This window comes from Palaemon carinicauda, chromosome 13 (genome assembly GCF_036898095.1).
Source record: "Palaemon carinicauda isolate YSFRI2023 chromosome 13, ASM3689809v2, whole genome shotgun sequence".
In the NCBI taxonomy this organism is placed as follows: domain Eukaryota; kingdom Metazoa; phylum Arthropoda; class Malacostraca; order Decapoda; family Palaemonidae; genus Palaemon; species Palaemon carinicauda.
Window position 1 is genome coordinate 6,465,076 of NC_090737.1, and position 23,057 is coordinate 6,488,132.

The window sequence follows — 23,057 nt, forward strand, 5'->3', positions numbered from 1 at the left end:
CTCTCTCTCTCTCTCTCTCTCACACACACAAACACAAACGAAAGGAAAGACCCTTTTGACCACTCTCTCTCTCTCTCTCTCTCTCTCTCTCTCTCTCTCTCTCTCACACAAACTCAATGAAAAACCCTTTTGACCAATATCTTTGTCAAAAAGACATGACTAATATTCATCTTTTTTATATGAAGCCTTTCCCCATGATATTACCCTAATTTTTTCATACTTTTTCAATTTCCTTAAGAATTTTCTTTCAAAGATGGTTTTTTTTTTCCTTGGAGAAATTTTGTTTTTAATCTCTCTTGCTTGAGGGTACACTCGGGCACGCTCTTTCTATCTTGTTTCTCTTCTTCTTGTTTTTATGAAGTCTTTATTGTTTATAAATGATAGATCTAATTTAATATTGTTAATTATCTTAAAATATTTTTTTTTATGTTATTACTTTTCTTGCAGTTTATTTATTTCCTTGCTCCTTTTCCTCACCGGGCTATTTTCTCCTGTTGGAGCCATTGCGCTTATAGCATCATGCTTTTCCATCTAGGGTTGTAGCTTAGCTAGTTATAATACTAATTATACTTGGTGTATCCTACTAGTAAAAATTGCCAACGTTTTTATAGCACTTTTGTATGTCCTTCAGGTTTAAAAGACGTTATTATTATTATTATTATTATTATTATTATTATTATTATTTTTAGCAGAACCCGTGTAAATTACACGAAATGATATTTTCAATACTAATTATCCTGTTCCTAACCTATACATGTTTGAATAAAATGTCCCGAAAGTTATAATCTAGGTTATGGAAATTGATAGAACTCAATTTTTTGTCTAATATTTAAAAAAAAAGTCAGGTGCTAAAGACAAAATTTGGGAAAACTATATAAGATGTGCTTTGGTTAAGTAATTAAAGTCTAATGTGAATTTGTAAGAGTATACCATGAAATTATTTCCGTTTTCTTTAAAGTGTGAATTTGTAAGAGTAGTCCATTAAATTATTTCCGTTTTCTTTAAAGCGTGACAAAATGAATAACACACACGCTATCGTATAATATATATAGATTATTATTATCATTATTATTATTATTATTATTATTTTTACTTGCTAAGCTACAACTCTAGTTTGAAAAGCTGGAAACTATAAGCCCAGGGGCTCCAACAGGGAAAATAGCTCAGTGAGGAAAGGATATAAGGAAAAAGGAAATATTTTAAGAACAGTAACAACATTAAATGAAAAGAGAAAAAGTAGCTGACCGTGAGGTGTGAAAAACGTAAATGTCATTTAAACTTAAAAACGCTTCCGTTTTTTAGGCTTGAAAAATACCACTGCTGCTTAAGCTTATAAACCATTACTGCTCTTGAGGTATGAAAAATATAATTTCTCTTAAAGTGTAAAAAGTAGTAATTTTCTTGATGGTCCATAATTTTTTTTTATTTTATGACTTGGATAATGTTGTTGTTATTATTATTATTATTATTATTATTATTATTATTATTATTATTATTATTTTTATTATCTATATATTAATACGATAGCGTGAGTGTTATTTATTTTGTGTCACGCTTTAAAGAAAACGGAAATAATTTCATGGTATACTCTTACAAATTCACATTAGACGTTGATTACTTAACAAAAGCTCATCTTATATAGTTTTCCCAATTTTGCCTTTAGCACCTGACTCTTTTTTTGAATATTAGACAAAAAATTGAGTTCTATCGTTTTCCATAACCTAGATTATAAAATTAATCTCGGGACATTTTATTCAAACATGTGTAGGTTAGAAATAAGATAATTAGTATTGAAAATATCATTTCGTGTAATTTACATGGGTTCTGCTTGTTATTATTATCGTTATTAAAATCTAAGCTACAACCCTAGTCGGAAAAGTAAGATGCTATAAGCCCAAGGGCTCCAACAGGGAAAACTAACCCAGTACGGAAAGGAAACTAGGAAATTAATACATTTCAAAAGAAGTAATACAATCAAAATTAGATATTTTAAGAACAGTAACAACATTAAATTAAATATCTCATATATAAACTACAAAATCTTGAAAAAAACAAACAAGAGGGTGATTAAACTATAAAAACATAAAAAAGAGAAAAACTAGAGGAAGATTAAACGGTACTTTCCTGTTATTGCCCCCCCCCCACAGGCTAGGTTAAAAGTAAAAAAAAAAATATTTAGGTGAATAAAATTCAAACCTAACCTCACCTAACCTAACCTAAAATATAGTATTGGAGTTATATTAGAAATTAGTGGTGGGGCAAAAAAAAAAGAGGAAGGTAAATAAGATAGGACAGAGTACCCATATAAAAAAAAACCTAAATAGGATAGAACAGCATGCCCATTAGCTTCTCTCCTTTTCAGAGCTGACCCCTACGTGCCTTAAGCACCATTCTCTTCCCTCCTTTTCAGAACTGACCCCCACGTGCCTTAAGCACCATTCTCTTCCCTCCTTTTCAGAACTGACCCCCACGTGCCTTAAGCACCATTCTCTTCCCTCCTTTTCAGAACTGACCCCCACGTGCCTTAAGCACCATTCTCTTCCCTCCTTTTCAGAACTGACCCCCACGTGCCTTAAGCACCATTCTCTTCCCTCCTTTTCAGAACTGACCCCCACGTGCCTTAAGCACTATCTCTTCCCTCCTTTTCAGAACTGACCCCCACGTGCCTTAAGCACCATTCTCTTCCCTCCTTTTCAGAACTGACCCCCACGTGCCTTAAGCACCATTCTCTTCCCTCCTTTTCAGAACTGACCCCCACGTGCCTTAAGCACCATTCTCTTCTCTCCTTTTTAGAACTGACCCCCACGTGCCTTAAGCACTATCTCTTCTCTCCTTTTCAGAGCTGACCCCCACGTGCCTTAAGCACCATTCTCTTCTCTCTTTTTCAGAACTGACCCCCACGACGCCTTCTTCTACGTGGAAGCGGCCTGCAACGCCTGGTTCACCTTCGAGATACTGATCCGCTTCACGGTGACGCCCATGAAAATAGAGTTCGTCAAAAACACCATCAACATCATCGACTTTGTAGCTACTCTGAGCTTCTACACGGATATCATCCTCAATCAGACTAAATTCACAGGTAATAAGCTACCTTCTACACGGACATCATTCTCATTGAATTTTTCACATTAACCTCTGCATTACAGAAAGAAAGTTTCTTACTCTTTCCTTTCTCCTTCCAACAGCAGACGACAACAGCGGGAAATCAGCGGAAGTCATTGAATTTCTGAGTATCATTAGAATCCTCAGGCTGTTCAAGCTCACCCGACACTCTGGGGGCCTCAAGATCCTGATTCATACCTTCAAGGCCTCGGCGAAGGAACTCACTCTCTTGGTGTTCTTTTTGGTGCTAGGAATCGTCATTTTCGCCTCCCTGGTCTACTATGCTGAGAGATTACAGGTGAGAGATTTACTTAGTGGTTACAGAGGAGGGATTGTGCTGTGATTACAGGTGAGGGATTCACTGAGAGAATACAGGTGAAGGATTAGCTGAGAGACTAGACTACAGATTAGGATTATGTATGATGTAATGATAATAACATAAACGATAACAACAACTCGTTTTTCTTCTCCATAGGCGAATCCCCACAATGATTTTAAAAGCATACCAGAGGGTCTCTGGTGGGCCATAGTGACCATGACCACGGTGGGGTACGGTGACATGGTGCCCAGAACGTACGTGGGTATGTTTGTCGGTGCTCTGTGCGCTATTGCTGGCGTGCTTACGATCTCCTTGCCCGTACCTGTCATCGTCTCCAACTTCTCAATGTTTTATAGTCATACGCAGGTGAGAAATACGCCCATGTGTCCCATGGTTATCCTACATTATTTTCAGTCCTAGGTACGTATATTCCTTAGCAAATCACTAAAGATTCGTCCATAACGCTTATTTGCTGTCTCTGCATTTTCATAGGCCCACATCTGATTAAATACTTTCATTTTAGAGAAACAGACATTTTACTTTTCATAATGTCATTTTATTTACCAAAATCTCTCCATCCCATGCTTATCCTACACGATTTTGTGTCCTAAGTACGTATATTCATTAGCAAATCACTACAGATTCGTCCATAACCCTTATTTGCTGTCTGCATTTTTATAGGCCCACATCTGATTAAATACTTTTAATTTTAGAGAAACGGGCATTTTACTTTTCATAATGTCATTTTGTTTACATAAAAGCTCTCCATCCCATGCTAATCTTACATTATTTTCTGTCTTAAGTAGGTATATTCATTAGCAAATCACTACAGATTCGTCCATAAGGCTTATTTGCTGTCTCTGCATTTTTATAGGCTCGCATGTGATTAAATACTTTGAATTTTAGAGAAACGGGCATTTTACTTTTTATAATGTCATTTGGTTTACCAAAAAAATCTCCATCCCATGCTTGTCCTACATTATTTTCGGTCTCATGTCCTTGGAAATCACTGTCTGTGATACTTGTAAGGTCATCTGATTAAATACTTTTCATTTTAGAGAAACAGACATTTTACTTTTCATAATGTCATTTTGTTTAAGGAAAAGCTCTCTATCCCATGCTTATCCTACATTATTTTCTGTCTCATGTCCTTGGAAATCACTGTCTGTGATACTGGTAGGATCATATGATTAAATACTTTTCATTTTAGAGAAACAGACATTTTACTTTTCATAGTGTCATTTTGTTTACGAAAAAGCTCTCCATCACATGCTTATCCTACATTTTCTGTCTTAAGTAGGTATATTCATTAGCAAATCTCTAGAGGTTCGTCCATAACCCTTATTTCCTGTCTCTGCCTTTTCATAGGCCCGGTCAAAACTGCCTAAGAAGCGCCGGAGGGTGTTACCTGTGGAGCAACCTAGACGGGCCGCACGACAACAGCGCCACGACGGCGGTTTGAACCGTCGTATGAATGCCATTAAGCATCACCATCAAGGCATTACTAAAGATGGCATTATGCCTAAGGTAGCAGGTAAGAGTCTTTCATGACAACAAAGAATATGTATATATTTTCTCTTCCATATAGTCTAATTTTGTATATTCTTTATTTCCTCACACTTGTGAATAGATCCTATTGTTCTGAAAGTAAGAGATCCAGGAAGCTGGGGTGACTGTCCCTTAGGTAAGTGTAGTGTCAATAATTCCATTTAACTTTGATAAGGCAGTGGAAAACCAACGCATTTTCTAGATTGATAAATAAAAAACTGGCTTTTTCCTTTGTTGTGTTATATATGTTATTACTTCAAATTATAATTTTGCTCTCAAGTAGAGAGAAATGCCTCAGAAAAAGGTTTAGTGTCAAGTAAAATCAGGATTTAAGACCTTAAAATGCACGTATAAAGTGTATTATTTCCTTTGATAGTTATTTTTCTTCCATATAATCTTACCTCAAAGATTATTTTAAAGTTTAGTTAATGACAACAGCAAAGGCAGGATTTAAGACCTTAAAATGCACGTAAAGTGTATTATTTCCTTTGATAGTTATTTTTATTCCACAAAATCTTAGCTCAAGGATTATTTTAAAGTTTAGTTAATGACAACAGCAAAGGCAGGATTTAAGACCTTAATGCACGTAAAGTATATCATTAAAGGTACTTTTATTCCACAAATTCCTAGCTCAAGGATTATTTTAAAGTTTAGTGAATGAAAAAATTACATTTAAGTTACCGATCATAATTTAATGGATAGTACGTACTATAAATCTTCTTTTCACATGTGACCTCCCGCTATATAAACTTAACGATCCTGGGTCATCCGCCTTTCCTCTCCTCTGCTTGACCTTTAACCTCAGAACGGCTCCCTGTATCTCCTCCTGTCACAGAAACGCTGAACGGGTTCGGTCAGGTGGGGGGTGGCATAAAGAACCTGGGTCTGTATGTCACAGATCAGAGTGGCTTCACCATCGCTCCTTTACAGACTAAGCCATCCTCGGGATATGATATTTATCCTATGCCGGCTCCCCAGCGTCCGCTGCAGGCCCACGAGCCCTCAAGTTAGTATACAGTAGTCTGTACGTGGGAATACGGAAGAGATAAGAGACAAAAATCAAAGGTTCTTATCGAAGTAGGACATTAAGTACAGGGTTGTGTATGCGACTGACTTTTATTTATACATACTACCAAGTCATAATTACTTCCCCATGGTGCATTGTGAATATTTTTCTTAAAAAAAAAAAAAAACGTGGAAATACAGTAGAACTAAGGGACATGAAAACAAAGATACGTATTAAAGTAGGACATTAAGAACAGGATTGAGTATGCGACTGACTATTTATACATACACCAAGTAATAATAACTTTCCCATGGTGCATTATGAATATTTTATCTTAAAAACGTGGAAATACAGAAGAACTGAGGGACATGAAAACAAAGATACGTATTGAAGTAGGACATTAAGTACAGGGTGTAGTATGCGAGTGACTATTTATACATACACCAAGTCATAATTACTTTCCCATGGTGCATTATGAATATTTTATCTCAAAAAAAGTGGAAATACAGAAGAGATAAGGGACATGAAAAAAAAAATACGTATTGAAGTAGGACATTAAGTACAGGGGTGTGTATGCGACTGACTTTTATTTATACATACTACCAAGTCATAATTACTTCCCCATGGTGCTTTATAAATATTTTTTCTTCATAAATATCATAACACCAATATTGTCTACCAAGAATCAAGATAACACGACCTGACATTAATGAAACACTGATTTATTATAAAGTTGGATAAAACAAGACAAATCGATCGATGTATTGTGATTGGGTCGAATTAAGAATAGTTACCATAAAAGATAGATTGTGAAAAAGCTATTCCAGCTCGTTATTAATGAATTTAAGTGCTTACCACAATATGTATATAGGAAATTGACTGGTTTCCTAAAAAAAAATGGTCTGATACAGAATTTTGTTATATCCATAAAAAGATTTTCAGAACAGAGTGAAGCTATCACAGAGATGACAGATGGTTAGAAAATAAACTTTAATTTGTTGTTTTCAGATTATGCAGTAATAATTGAAAATAATTAAAATAAACTGCAAGATATAGTGAAACACTTTCAAAATGGTCTGGGACAGAAGTTTGTTATCTCCATAAAATGATTTTAAGAACAGAGTGAAGCTATAAGTCACAGAGATGAAAGATGGTCAGACAATAAACTTTAATTAATTAATAATCAAGATAAACTACAGAATCTAGTGAAACACTTTCAAAATGTTAGCTAGAGGAGAACATTGAAAATAGATATGCGCAAGATGTAGGTAATTGAACAAAGGTAACGAGGAAACTGTAGTAAGAATGCTGATATTGATAATGGTGTTGAAGTGGTTGATTATTTCAGGCATTTGTGGTAGATTCAAAGGATGCTGTGAAAATGTGGGAAGAAGTGAATATCTGAATAGTTGAAAATAAAGACTGTATGTTTTCCTACAAAAGTCTAAGGAAAGACTTTGCAACCCTATGGATGAACAGTTGAAAGGGTTGAAAGTGTCAAAATGAACTGTTGAAAGGTTTGAAAGTGTCAAAATGAACTGTTGAAAGTGTCAAAATGAACTGTTGAAAGGGTTGAAAGTGTCAAAATGAACTGTTCAAAGGGTTGAAAGTGTCAAAATGAACTGTTGAAAGGGTCGCAAGTGTCAAAATGAACTGTTGAAAGGGTCGATAGTGTCAAAATGAACTGTTAAAATGGTCGCAAGTGTCAAAATGAACTGTTGAAAGGGTCGAAAGTGTCAAAATGAACTGTTGAAAGGATCGATAGTGTCAAAATGAACTGTTGAAAGGGTCGATAGTGTCAAAATGAACTGTTGAAAGGATCGATAGTGTCAAAATGAACTGTTGAAAGGGTCGCAAGTGTCAAAATGAACTGTTGAAAGGGTCGAAAGTGTCAAAATGAACTGTTGAAAGGATCGATAGTGTCAAAATGAACTGTTGAAAGGGTCGATAGTGTCAAAATGAACTGTTGAAAGGATCGATAGTGTCAAAATGAACTGTTGAAAGGGTCGCAAGTGTCAAAATGAACTGTTGAAAGGGTCGATAGTGTCAAAATGAACTGTTGAAAGGATCGATAGTGTCAAAAGGAACTGTTGAAAGGGTTGAAAGTGGCAAAATGAACTGTTGAAAGGATCGATAGTGTCAAAATGAACTGTTGAAAGGGTCGATAGTGTCAAAATGAACTGTTGAAAGGATCGATAGTGTCAAAATGAACTGTTGAAAGGGTCGCAAGTGTCAAAATGAACTGTTGAAAGGGTCGAAAGTGTCAAAATGAACTGTTGAAAGGATCGATAGTGTCAAAATGAACTGTTGAAAGGGTCGCAAGTGTCAAAATGAACTGTTGAAAGGGTCGAAAGTGTCAAAATGAACTGTTGAAAGGATCGATAGTGTCAAAATGAACTGTTGAAAGTGTCGATAGTGTCAAAATGAACTGTTGAAATGGTCGATAGTGTCAAAATGAACTGTTGAAAGGGTCGATAGTGTCAAAATGAACTGTTGAAAGGGTCGAAAGTGTCAAAATGAACTGTTGAAAGGATCGATAGTGTCAAAATGACCTGTTGAAAGGGTCGATAGTGTCAAAATGAACTGTTGAAAGGGTCGCAAGTGTCAAAATGAACTGTTGAAAGGGTCGATAGTGTCAAAATGAACTGTTGAAAGGATCGATAGTGTCAAAATGAACTGTTGAAAGGGTCGAAAGTGTCAAAATGAACTGTTGAAAGGGTCGAAAATGTCAAAATGAACTGTTGAAAGGATCGATAGTGTCAAAATGAACTGTTGAAAGGATCGATAGTGTCAAAATGAACTGTTGAAAGGGTCGCAAGTGTCAAAATGAACTGTTGAAAGGGTCGAAAGTGTCAAAATGAACTGTTGAAAGGGTCGCAAGTGTCAAAATGAACTGTTGGAAGTGTCAATAATAACTTCTGGAGGGGTAGAAAGTGTCAAAATGAACTTTGGAAATGGTCGAAAGTTTCAAAATGAACTGTTGAAAGTGTCAAAATTGTCAAAATGAACTGTTGAAAGGGTCGCAAGTGTCAAAATTAACTGTTGAAGGGGTCAAAAGTGTCAGAATTAATTGTTGAAAGTGTGAAAATGAACTGTTGAAAGTGTCAAAATGAACTGTTGGAAGTGTCAATAATAACTGCTGGAGGGGTCGAAAGTGTCAAAATGAACTGTTGAAAGTGTCAAAATGAACTGTGGAACGGGTCAAAAGTGTCAGAACTGTTGAAAGGGTCGAAAGTGTCAAAATGAACTGTTGAAAGGGTCGAAAGTGTCAAAATAAACTGTTGAAAGGGTCGATAGTGTCAAAATGAATTGTTAAAAGGGTCGAAAGTGACAAAGTAAACTGTTGAAAGGGTATGGAAGTGTCAAAATGAACTGTGGAAAGGGTCGAAAGTGTCAAAATAAACTGTTGAAAGGGTCGAAAGTGTCAAAATGAACTGTTGAAAGGGTCGAAAGTGTCAAAATGAACTGTTGAAAGAGTTGAGTATCAAAATGAACTGTTGAAAGGGTCGAAAGTATGAAAATGAACTGTTGAAAGGGTCGAAAGTGTCAAAATGAACTGTTGAAAGGGTCGAAAGTGTCAAAATGAACTGTTGAAAGGGTCAAAAGTGACAATGTGGACTGTTGAAAGGGTCAAAATGAACTGTTGAAAATGTCAAAATGAACTGTGGAATGGGTCGAAAGTGCCGAAATGAACTGTTGAAAGGGTCGAAAGTGTCAAAATAAACTGTTGAAAGAGTTGAGTATCAAAATGAACTGTTGAAAGGGTTGAAAGTATGAAAATGAACTGTTGAAAGGGTCGAAAGTGTCAAAATGAACTGTTGAAAGGGTCGAAAGTGTCAAAATGAACTGTTGAAAGGGTCAAAAGTGTCAAAAGGAACTGTTGAAAGGGTCGAAAGTATCAAAATGAACTATGGAAGGGGTCGAAAGTGTCAAAAGGAACTGTTGAAAGGGTCTAAAGTGACAAAGTGGACTGTTGAAAGGGTATGAAAGTGTCAAAATGAACTGTTGAAAGGGTCGAAAGTGTCAAAATGAACTGTTGAAAGAGTCGAAAGTGTCAAAATGAACTATGGAAGTGGTCGAAAGTGTCAAAAGGAACTGTTGAAAGGGTCGAAAGTGTCAAAATGAACTTTTGAAAGGGTCGAAAGTGACAAAGTGGACTGTTGAAAGGGTATGAAAGTCTCAAAATGAACTGTTGAAAGTGTCAAAATGAACTGTGAAAGGGGTCGAAAGTGTCAAAATGAACTGTTAAAAGGGTCGAAAGTGTCAAAATTAACTGTGGAAGGGGTCGAAAGTGTCAAAATGAACTGTTGAAAGGGGTGGAAGTATCAATAGTAACTGCTGGAGGGGTCGAAAGTGTCAAAATGAACTGTTGAAAGGGTTGAAAGTGTCAAAATGAACTGTGGAAGGGGTCGAAAGTGTCAAAATGAACTGTTGAAAGGGTCGAAAGTGAAGTGGACTGTTGAAAGTGTCAAAATGAACTGTTGAAAGGGTCGAAAGTGAAGTGGACTGTTGTAAGTGTCAAAATGAACTGTTGAAAGGGTCGGAAGTATCAATAGTAACTGCTGGAGAGGTCAAAAGTGTCAAAATGACCCGTGGAAGTGGTCGAAAGTGTCAAAATAAACTTGAGAGTCGAAAGTGTCAAAATGAACTGTTGAAAGGTTTGAAAGTGTCAAAATGAACTGTTGAAAGTGTGGAAAGTGTCAAAATGAACTGCTGAATTGGCCGAAAGTGTCAAAATGAACTGTTGAAAGGGTCGAAAGTGTCAAAATGAACGGTTGAAAGGGTCGAAAGTGTCTATAATAACTGCTAGAAGGGTCGAAAGTGTCAAAATGACCTGTTGAAAGGGCCGAAAGTGTCAAAATGAACTGTTGAAAGTGTCAAAAGTGTCAAAATGAACTGTTGAAAGTGTCGAAAGTGCCAAAAGGAAGTGCCAAAAGGAAGTTACTGTTATGTTAATTTTCCATCTATGTAGGTGTATGAAGTAATCAATATGGTGGAGATTTTATGCACTAGGAGTCTGGGGGATTAGTCTATAAAACAATAATTGATCCGTTAATGTGAGAGAGAGAGAGAGAGAGAGAGAGAGAGAGAGAGAGAGAGAGAGAGAGAGAGAGAGAGAGAGAGAGAGATTATCAAATTGAGCTGAGAATCAAGTACAAAAAAGGGTAAATTTACATTACTAAAAGAAAATATTCGTATGAGTCAATACAAAGTATAATTACGTGGTAAACATAGGGGAAAGAAAATGTGAATAACGAACCTAGAAATACAGTGTTTGAAAACTGCATTTAAAAAAAGACAATGTTATTTCGATGTGTATACAGTGTATTTATACAAGACAATATCATTTCGAAGTAAATATGTTTTACAAGACAATATCATTTCGAAGTAAATATATATACAAGACAATATCATTTCAAAGTAAATATATTTTACAAGACTTTCATTTGGAAGTAAATATATTCTTACAAGAATATCATTTGAAAGTAAATATATTTTCACAAGAACAACGTAATCATCAGAAATTAGAATTTTCCGTTAATACTTCACACTTTGCATATTAGTATACAAATATAAGACTATTTTATGCAAATACCGATGGTTTTGGGAACCTGAAGATCGGAGGATCACGAACTCTCTCTCTGGCAAGGAAGTAAGTCATTCTTGAGTACATTCTAACAATACTGATATTCAGTTCGTCTAATATAGAAACTTAAATCTCTAACACAATTACTTAAGAAAGGTAGATCATATTTAGTAAACAAGCGTTTATTGCTAACATTTTCTTCGCAGCTAATGGCCAATTTAACTGTTTGTTGTAATGCATTAAAAAAATCTGTCTGTTTTGAGCCTATTGTTCGATGAGTCTGGACGAAGAAGGAGCAGTTGCTATTTTAATCTCTTAAAATTCTGTAAATTTGCATATCTTACATATCACGTAACTCCAATCTATCGTGTTTTTTTTTTCATTTAGAAAAAAAGATTGAACTAATAAAGATTTAAAGGTCGCTCATGAATGTCAGAGGCAAGGGGCAGTGACATTGCCCTATCAAGCAGGACAATGCCCTAGAGATTGCATCCTGTTTTATCCTTAATCTTGTTAACTAGCACTGTAACGTACACTTTTCCTATCACACTCGATGAACTAATAACCCTTGAATTACAAAACTCATGCACATTTGCTCTACCTTTGTATAGCTGAACAATACACACACACACACCCAGTCCACTGGTGCTATTGACAACCTAAAACATATATTAAAAAATCTCACCAACCATTCATATACAGTCACACCCCTTCCTTTAACATCTCAGCCCTCACACCATCCATACCAGGTGCTTTTCTTGCTTTTGTCTCATCTAGTGCTCACTTCACTTCCTCATTTGTAATCTCTCATTCTCATCTCCCATCACTGGCACCTCAACATCTGGAACAGCAGTTATATCTGCCTATTATCCTACAATTTCAGTAACTTTTCCAAATATTCATCCCACCTTTTCCTTGACTCCTCTCCCTTCAACAACCTTCCATGTTCATCTTTCCCTGGCTCTTCAATTCTCGATACACCCTTCCTTACTTTCTTCTCTTCTTTCCCAAAAGTCTTCGTATTTGCTTCAGCTTCATATGAACGACTCAATCCCTGACCGCATCTCCAGTCAGCCGCTCTCTTTGCCTCGGCTACCTTAAGTTTCACTTTCACATTTTTCTCTATATATCTTTCATACTTCTCTACACCATTACATTCATAGCCAAGATAATGCAGTCACGTACAATGTGATCAGATAATTCTTGGGAGAAAAGGCATAAGAAGAGAGATATAGAACCAGAGAGAGAAAGAAAGGGAAACAGAATAAGGGGCGGGGTGTTGTTGGAAAGTGAGCCAGTGATCTTTGGAGACGTGGCATGATTGAGGGAATTCGTTTAAAACCAGGTGCCCTCCCCATCGGCCCTTTCTCGCTGCGTTGAGTAAAGTGCAGCACCATATACTTTACACTCACACTACACCACAGAACCTTATTTCAATTACTGTGAATATGTTATATCCATTAAATTTCTCATCACTCCAGTGCAAAATAGAATGTTTACACCGGAGAGTGAACCTGGTATATAAATTGGTCTCGTTTTCATAATAAACCACTTTATTATAAGAAAGTGTTTTTCACCGTAGATTGCATCTGCAACACACTTGACAACACATCTGTGATATATATATATATATATATATATATATATATATATATATATATATATATATATACTGTATATGTGTATATATATATATATATATATATATATATATATATATATATATATATATATATATATATATATATATATATATATAATCAGGATTAAGTAAAAAAAGGATTCTAAATGTCGGCTATATTTAAGCCTCAAAACCTTGAACAAGGTCCATCTAACTTTGTACGTAGTTTACATTATCTTACTCTCGTTATCTATCCTCCCAGATTTCCAAAATTTTAATAAATGAGTACCTAATGTGGTAATCAAAGCAGGGTTTAATTGATAAACTTTCTAACACCTGATGTTTGAACTACCAAGGTTTTTTTTTTAGGGGAAATTATTAGGTTTTCTAAAAGTTGAATAGAATTGGGGAAACACACTATAGGTTTCATCCAGGCAATGCAAGGAGAAGACCCTCGTAATCACAGATAAGTTAACTGGAATGCACTTCCTTGCACGAGCATGCATATAAAACACCAAATGGCACATTATTTCTGATTCAACTTTAAACATTGTTTGTTTACTACTCAGCTTTTAGCAAAACACTTGACATGTGTTATTTATTAAGTCAGTTAGCGATTATGCAGTTAATTAACATAAGCACGTTCATTTAGATTATAGCATTTATTAATACCCCCCCCCCCCCACATTGACTGTGCGGATATTTTTCCATTTTTTTGCTTTCCATCATTTTTGCTAATCTTTAATCTAACTTTTTTTTTTTTTATCTCAAGTTTAAGTTTCATATATTTTACAAATCAATTCCTATATTGGGAATCATTGCATTAAAGATTTAAAGTAAAATCATAAAACAGATGAAAGATCACATGAGAGGAATTCTATTCCTTTACTGAGAGTTCATATAAATAAAATTATTACTTACAAGTATAAATTTAGAAGGCTTCACCAAAAGATGTTTCTTGAAAATTCCATCTAATCACCAACACTCTTAACCGCTCTTCTTGAAACGAAAATCCAAGAAATAAATGTTTTCTTTTTTCCTGGTGGTTTGCCACTTCGATCCTTCCAGGTTGCGACTCCTACTACAGTAGCTCTCCTATGCCCCTCCATCCCCCGGCACTGGATCCTTTAGGAAATAGTCTTCGAGGGGACAAGGACACCCTTCAGCTACTTCAGGTAAGGATCTTTTATGTTTTGATAGTGCAGAAGGATCTTTTATGCTTGGATAGTGCAGAAGGATCTTTTATTCTTGGATTGCTGAAGGATCTTTTATGCTTGGATGGTGCTGAAGGATCTTTTGTGCTTGGATAGTGCAGGAGGATCTTTTATGTTTGGATTGCTGAAAGATCTTTTATTCTTGGATTGTGCAGAAGGATATTTTATGCTTTGATAGTGCTGAAGGATCTTTTGGTCTTGGATAGTGCAGAAGGATCTTTTGTGCTTGGATAGTGCAGAAGGATCTTTTGTGCTTGGATAGTGCAGAAGGATCTTTCATGCTTGGATAGTGCAGAATTGTTGTGCTTGGATAGTGCAGAAGGATCTTTTATGCTTTGATAGTGCTGAAGGATCTTTTGTGCTTGGATAGTGCTGAAGGATCTTTTATGCTTGGATAGTGCAGAAGGATCTTTTATGCTTAGATAGTGCAGAAGGATCTTTTATTCTTGGATTGCTGAAGGATCTTTTGTGCTTGGATAGTGCAGAAGGATCTTTTATGCTTGGATAGTGCAGAAGGATCTTTTATGCTTAGATAGTGCAGAAGGATCTTTTATTCTTGGATTGCTGAAGGATCTTTTATGTTTGGATAGTGCAGAAGGATCTTTTATTCTTGGATTGCTGAAGGATCTTTTATGTTTGGATAGTGCAGAAGGATCTTTTATGCTTGGATAGTGCAGAAGGATCTTTTATTCTTGGATTGCTGAAGGATCTTTTATTCTTGGATTGCTGAAGGATCTTTTATGTTTGGATAGTGCAGAAGGATCTTTTATTCTTGGATTGCTGAAGGATCTTTTATTCTTGGATAGTGCAGAAGGATCTTTTATTCTTGGATAGTGCAGAAGGATCTTTTATTCTTGGATTGCTGAAGGATCTTTTATGTTTGGATAGTGCAGAAGGATCTTTTATTCTTGGATAGTGCAGAAGGATCTTTTATTCTTGGATTGCTGAAGGATCTTTTATGTTTGGATAGTGCAGAAGGATCTTTTATGCTTGGATAGTGCAGAAGGATCTTTTATTCTTGGATAGTGCAGAAGGATCTTTTATTCTTGGATTGTTGAAGGATCTTTTATGTTTGGATAGTGCAGAAGGATCTTTTATGTTTGGATAGTGCAGAAGGATCTTTTATGTTTGGATAGTGCAGAAGGATCTTTTATTCTTGGATTGCTGAAGGATCTTTTATGTTTGGATAGTGCAGAAGGATCTTTTATGCTTGGAGATTGCTGAAGGATCTTTTATTCTTGGATTGCTGAAGGATCTTTTATTCTTGGATTGCTGAAGGATCTTTTATGTTTGGATAGTGCAGAAGGATCTTTTGTGCTTGGATAGTGCTGAAGGATCTTCTATTATTATTATTATTATTATGATTATTATTATTATTATTATTAGCTAAGCTACAACCCTAGTTTGGAAAGAAGGATGCTATAAGACCAAGGGCTCCAAAATAGAAAAATAGCCTACTGAGGAAAGGAAATAAGGAAACAAATAAACTACAAGAGATGTAATGAAATAACATATTTTAAGAACAATAACAATATTAAAATAGAACTTCCATATAAAAACTATGAAAAAAACTTATGTCGGCCTGTTCAACATGAAAACATTCGGTGCAAGTTTGAACTTTTCAAGTTCTAAATTTGGATAGTGCAGCGAAGTCCAGATAATGTGCGGTTTTTTTCTTCACTCCCGATAATAGAGGTTTCTTTTCTGCACTCCAGATATTGTGGGTTTGTTTTCTGCACTCTAGATAATAGGGGTTTCTTTTCTGCACTCCAGATAATGTGGGTTTCTTTTCGGCACTCCCGATAATAAGGGTTTCTTTTCTGCACTCCAGATAATGTGGGTTTCTTTTCTGGACTCCAAATAATGTGGGTTCCTTTTCTGCACTCCCGATAATAAGGGTTTCTTTTCTTCACTCCGATAATATGGGTCTCTTTTCTGCACTACCGATAATAAGGGTTTCTTTTCTGCACTCCCGATAATAAGGGTTTCTTCTCTGCACTCCAGATAATGTGGGTTTGTTTTCTGCACTCTTCAATACGTTCATTCAAGTTTGATTATATTCCATACTAACAGTTTTACCCGTTTTGTGTAACAGACACACATTTAAAAACAAATGTCTCATCCCCTTATCAGAAGATGTATAATCAGATAAAATTTTCAGAATATGAAAATACAGTGATGTTTATCTTTTGATACTAAGGATGGACATTAATAATATACACATAATCTTATAATATTTTGATCCTTGCATGACTATGATAGAGAAAAACTTAGTTACTGTTACGTGGGTACGTGTAGAGGTTACTAAATATATTTGTATTTCAAGAAGTTACTAAATGTATTTTTATTTCAAACCTTGCATGACTATGAGAGATAAGAAAATAGTTATTGTTACTTGGTTACATGCAGAGGTTACTACATATATTCGTATTTCAAAAAATTAACAATACAATTGTTTAAACATTAAACACAAAAGATAAAATCACTGACTCTTCTTCTTCTACCAATGCCCAGCCAAGATCCGCCACCTTCAGTTCCGGGAGCTACGTTTTCGGCCGCAGAAAATCCTCCGGCTGCACTCTGACGGGGAGAGGCGTGGTGTCCTTGAGCGAATCCCTGGCTTCCCCAGGGGCCTACATCGCCTCGACTCTGGGCATATTGTCCTTATCGAGTTCAGATCCGTCCGTAGCCAATACTTCGAAGAATGAGAAATCCGACTCGAAATCTTCGCAGGACCTGCCTTACTCGACCCACCTGGTGCCGGAGAACGTCGTCAGCGGTCCCAGTCTAATGGGCGACGCCTCTGAAGCCATCATTGCCAACAACAACATGAAGAACTACAACAACAACAGTAGGAAGTACTCGTTATCACACGGGGGCGGTGATAGAGACGAGGTGAACTGGAAACGGCACAATAATCCGACCGATGAAGGGTCGCTTTCGTCGACTGTGCCTCCAATCCATAGTAAGAATTTTAATTTTCAGTCGTTGGATATATCAGCGGTAACTAGTCCACTGTAGGACAAGGGCGTCAGACTTGTTCTTCCACCTGTGTATGGTCTTTCTACGCCAGTTTATATCTGCCAATTATCTTAGTTTGTCAATCCATCGCCTTTTCTTCCTTTCCATTCTTTTGCAATCTGTAGGGACACATTCTGTTAATTTTAATGTCTTCTCTTATCTGTCATTTTCATTATATATCCTCTCATGTCTATTTATTTTTCTTATATGTTATGAAATATTTTGGGATAGTCTTGGTTCTCAGGCCAAATAATATTAGTGAATTATCAATAATAAACATATTTTCTTTATTTTCATTAGTACTTGTAAAATAATATTGGCATATGAGCATTTCTCTTTAGGGTACAACAAATAAACACAAAACTCAACATATTTCTATGTTTTTTCACAGTTGAGACGGTAGATTCTTTATTGATAAAATGGCCCTTTCTCTATAAAGTACTACAAAGAAATAAAACTCCAAATATTCGGATCAATTTTAACATTTGAGACTGTAGATTCTTTATTGATAAAATTAGTTTTTCTCTTTAAAGTACCATAAAGAAACACAAGACTCAATAACATATTTCGATATTTTTTTTCCGCAGTTAAGATGGTAGATTCTTTTTTGATAAAATGAACCCTTTTCTTTAAAGTTCCACAATGAAACAATACTCAACATATTTCTATATATTTTCTGCAGTTGAGACTGTAGATTCTTTATTGATAAAATGAGACTTTCTCTTGAAAGTACCACAGAGTAACACAAGACTCAATAACATATTTCGATATTTTTTTTTCCGCAGTTAAGATGGTAGATTCTTTTTTGATAAAATGAACCCTTTTCTTTAAAGTACCACAATGAAACAAAACTCAACATATTTCGATAAATTTTCGCAGTTGAAATGGTGGATTCTTTACTGATAAAATGAGCCTTTCTCTTTAAAGTGCCACAGAAAGAAAACTCAAGATATTTCGTTATTTTTTCACGATTGAGACGGTAGATTATTGATAAGATAACCCTTTCTCTTTAAAGTACCACAAAAAAAAAAACGCAAAACTCAATACACTTTCGTTTTTTTTTTTTTTTTTTTTTTTTTTTTTGCGGTTGAGTCGGTATATTCTTTATTGATGAAATGAACCTTTCTCTCTAAAGTACCACAAAAAACCCGCAAAACTCAACATATTTCAATATTTGTTTTCCATTTTTTTTTGCAGTTGAGACGGTAGATTATTGATAAAATTACCCTTTCCCTCTAAAGTACCACATAAAAACGCAAAACTCAACATAATTCGATATTTTTCTTTTGCAGTTGAGACGGTATATTCTTTATTGATAAAATTACCCTTTCTCTCTAAAGTACCACAAAAAAAAAAAAAACGCAAAACTCATCATATTTCGATTTTTTTTTTCTTTGCAGTTGAGACGGTAGACTCCGAAGAGCCGTCTCCCACCGGTGACAACGAGAACTGCAGCATACCTCAGCTAACCATCCTGGTACCAGAAACGACGACTCAGCATTCAACGTTACCAGAAGTCGAACACCCATGACTATAAGTTCCTGGAGGCTTCCTTTCGAGAACTCTTTTCAAGCATTGAGGAAATTAATGGTCCTCAGTGCTCACTTAGTTACTGTTCTACCAGAAGTCTTCAGCATAACTCAAATTTATCCCAAATGTTGGCGTTTTCATGCCAACGTCTGATACATAAGCATCTTCTGTTCTCCGGACAATTACTTGTGGTGACAATAAGGAAAAAATTATTTAGAATAATGTAAGTATTGAGACTACTATAGTCAATTCTTTTTAGCGAGGCAGATTTGCACTTACTGGCAAGGGTGCCCTTTTAGCTCGGAAACGTTTCCTGCTCGCTGATTGGTTCGACAAGATAATTCTAACCAATCAGGTAGCAGGAAACTTTTTCCGAGCTAAAAGGGCATCGCTTGCCAGTCGGTGCAAATGCACCTCATTAAAAAAATTTGAGTATACACATTATTTTTTTCAAGACAATTATTTTTGGGCCTCTAATCACGAATTTACGATTGGAAAATATAACGAATTGAGGCTCACTACACATTGTTTTTTCAAGACAATTATTTTTGAGCCTCAAATCACCAATTTACGATTGGAAAATATAGCAAATTGAGACTCACTACACATTGTTTTTTCAAGTCAATTATTTTTGGGCCTCAAATCACCAATTTACGATTGGAAAAATATAACGAATTGAGACTAAATACACATTTTTTTTTTCAAGACAATTATTATTGAGCGTCTAATCAATTTACGTTTGGAATTTCAATAAATCCCTATTTTACTGCAATTTAGCAACATTGCAAGCAAAAAACAAAAGACTTCTTGCCTCCAAGCCGATGACAAATCATGGCGAGAATACAGCGCCAGTTTGAAATTAATTTCATATTGAAAACCGACTTTGAAACTTTTAAGACAAAGTCTGTCTCCTTTCACGCGTCTCAATTGCCTTTCTCTCGAAGACATAAAAATACCCGAAATCAGAAAGTATATGTTTTGTATAAAAAAGGGTCACTTTCACTGTAGCTAGACACTTTTTCTAACTTGCTAGAAATAGATATATATTTCCTAGGGCCTACTATTAGAAGGGAAGAAATTTGTAGATTTTTTTTTAATAGGGATTTCAGGAATATCTTAAGTGACTTAAGGTGGCCAAAAGAAAATATTTATCTATATGCCTTAACGGAGTATGATTCAAATACTTGGACTTTTTCAACTTTTTGAAAGGAGATTTGTATCAATAAGCATATATATATATATATATATATATATATATATATATATATATATATGTGTGTATATATATATGTATGTTTATATGTGTGTATTCTGTATATATGTTTATATATATATGCATATATATATATATATTTATTTATGTATGCATATATATTTATATATATATATGTATATATATTTATATATAATGTATGTATAAGCATATATGTATATATATATATATATATATATATATATATATATATATATATATATATATATATATATATATATATGTATGTATATACAATTCATATATAAATCTATATGTATGTATATACAGTAGGAGTGTACATATATATATATATATATATATATATATATATATATATATATATATATATATAAAGATACAGTCCAAGTAATAAGGAAAAAGGAAAAGAAAAAAAAAGAAGTAACAGGCATATGAGACCTCGAGCACAGTCCAGATTAATTAATGCTCTACAGCCCGAGTCTGTGCCTTGTAAAGAAGTAGATGATTAGTTCCGAAATTAGAGAAGTACCCTTCCTATCCTGAAATAATAATGTTACATTGTTTGCAACTTTATTCCTAAATGAACGCTCGTCTCCTTTATATATATATATATATATATATATATATATATATATATATATATGTATATATACATATATATGTATATATATACATATATATATATATATATATATATATGTATATATATGTGTGTATAAATAAATATATATATATATATATATATATATATATATATATATATATATATATATATAGTATATACCACATATATGTGTGTGTTTGTATAGTTATAAAGTATATTTGCATACATATAAATACACACACACACACACACATATATATATATATACATATATATATATTGCTTAGATATATAAACATATTTACGCGTACGTGTGTGTAAGTATGAGCGCGCACACTAGTAAGTGTGCTTCTTTGTATGTTTGTGCGTACGTCTGTTGTGCTTTGTTAAAATGCAAACCCATATATGACTTATATTTCATCAAGAATTTCCATATTTCAAAAAGGAAGCTCTTGAACCAAAGAGAAGAAATAGATTTTTATATGAAATACCTATGTGGATAGGTATCGAATATTATGTTTAGTATCTCCGCTTGCTTATCCCGTATTACATGCTAATGAATTGCATTGTATAAACAGCGTAATGTGGGGGGAACAATATATTTGGAAGATTTATATCAGAAAAGTGTAAAGAAGGACTCTTTTCACCGGCCGTCACAGGTCGACCCAGAAAATATGTATATATTCACTGCAAGACGACACCGATATTGCCCTTAAAGCTGTTTGCAATATGTCCAGGATATATACAGTTCGAATTTGCGTTCTTTAGAATAGCGCATGCGCTTGACGCCGTTTGAATTTTATAAAGTTAATACTATGATTACGCCAGTTACGTGACCTTGCTATATCAGCAGATGAACTCAATGCTTAATCCTTGCCTCTTCTTTCGTCCTATGCTTTTGTGAGTATCCACAGCTTCATATCATAAGGCTTAATGTTTTTTCTCGGCTTCAGGGAGTAAACAGGTTAATAGCATTGTCCAGTTTTGCGGTCAATATATGAAAATGGGTGACAGAGAGTCTAGAATCCTGAGGTGGTTCGGGAAAGAATATTTCTATGAATAAGTCATAATTAAAGGCATATAAAAATGGGAGACAGAGAGTATAGAATCATGAGAAGGTTCATGAAATATATTTGTTTTCTATAGATAAGGGATAATTAAATGTCTTGTAATAGTTTTTAATATCTCGAAAAATTGATTGAAATTTGGTTGGAAATAGCTGATATAAAGATTAATTAGACAGTTTAGAATCCTGGGAAGGTTCATGAAATATTGTTTTCTATAAATAAGGCATAATTAAAGGTCCTTTAATAGTTTTCAATATCTTGAAATCATTTACAGAAATTTGGTGGGAAATAGATGATATAAAGATTAATTTCTTGATAAAAAGCAAACTAATCCTTGGTTCTCAGCAAGTTAAAATCATCATTTAAATTTCAAAAGAGAATGGCTGAAGAATTCATGAAGAAGCAGTTACAAAAGTTCCTGTAATTTGACCTCATTTCGAATATCTTTTCTGAAACAGCTTCTTGGGATCAGGTTAATAATTACCAGTTTAGGCTTGCATTTCCTGTTGTTGTGGGCTGATTGGTAACGTCTCTGTCTGGTGTTTGCCAGACGGGGGTTCGAGTCCCGCTCAGACTCGTTAGTGCCATTAGGGTCTGCAACCTTACCATCCTCGTGAGCTGAGCTTGGGGGTTTTGGGGGAGCCTATAGGTCTATCTGCTGAGTCATCAGCAGTCACTCCCTGGGCCCTTCCTGGTCCTAGCTTGGGTGGAGAGGAGGTTTGGGCGCTGATAATATATGATCAGTCTCTAGGGCATTGTCCTGATTGCTAGGGCAGTGTCAATGCCCCTTGCCTCTGTCATTCACGAGCGACATTTAAACCTTTAAACAGAAACTCACTCTTCAAGGCTGACTGAAAACTCTGGAGTTGCATACTTAAAGATTCTTTTCAATCTTTTTAAAGCAGTTTCCCATAGATCAATGTAAGGTCAACCTCAATTTTGTTATTTATATAAACGTTATTTCAAAATGAAAAAAAAAATAATAAAAATCTTAAAGATGCCTAGTACGAAATGATATAATTTAGAGATAGATATTTTCTTACTTTTAGTAATTTAACAAACTTAGAAATAAAGAAGAATACTAGTCTGTAATTTTTGCAATTTTACTTCCTGCTCACGCCATGAAATTTCAAATGTGATTCCTGGAAAAAAAATAATTCAATCTTCGAAAGTTTACTTAATATTTTTTTTTTTTTTTTTTTTT

General features: G+C 34.8%; 1 protein-coding gene across 1 annotated transcript in view; it reads left to right on the forward strand.

The window, feature by feature from the left end:
* LOC137652162 (potassium voltage-gated channel protein Shaw-like) overlaps positions 1–20,170 on the forward strand; it is a 93,098-nt gene extending 72,928 nt beyond the window's left edge. Inside the window, exons 7-13 of the mRNA XM_068385369.1 lie at positions 2,889–3,079; positions 3,186–3,400; positions 3,578–3,787; positions 4,790–4,955; positions 14,252–14,358; positions 16,912–17,362; positions 18,819–20,170. Coding sequence (XP_068241470.1) covers positions 2,889–3,079; positions 3,186–3,400; positions 3,578–3,787; positions 4,790–4,955; positions 14,252–14,358; positions 16,912–17,362; positions 18,819–18,949 — 1,471 coding nt within the window. The 3' untranslated portion in view covers positions 18,950–20,170. The remainder of the gene's footprint in view (positions 1–2,888; positions 3,080–3,185; positions 3,401–3,577; positions 3,788–4,789; positions 4,956–14,251; positions 14,359–16,911; positions 17,363–18,818) is intronic.
* Positions 20,171–23,057: the final 2,887 nt, after the last annotated feature.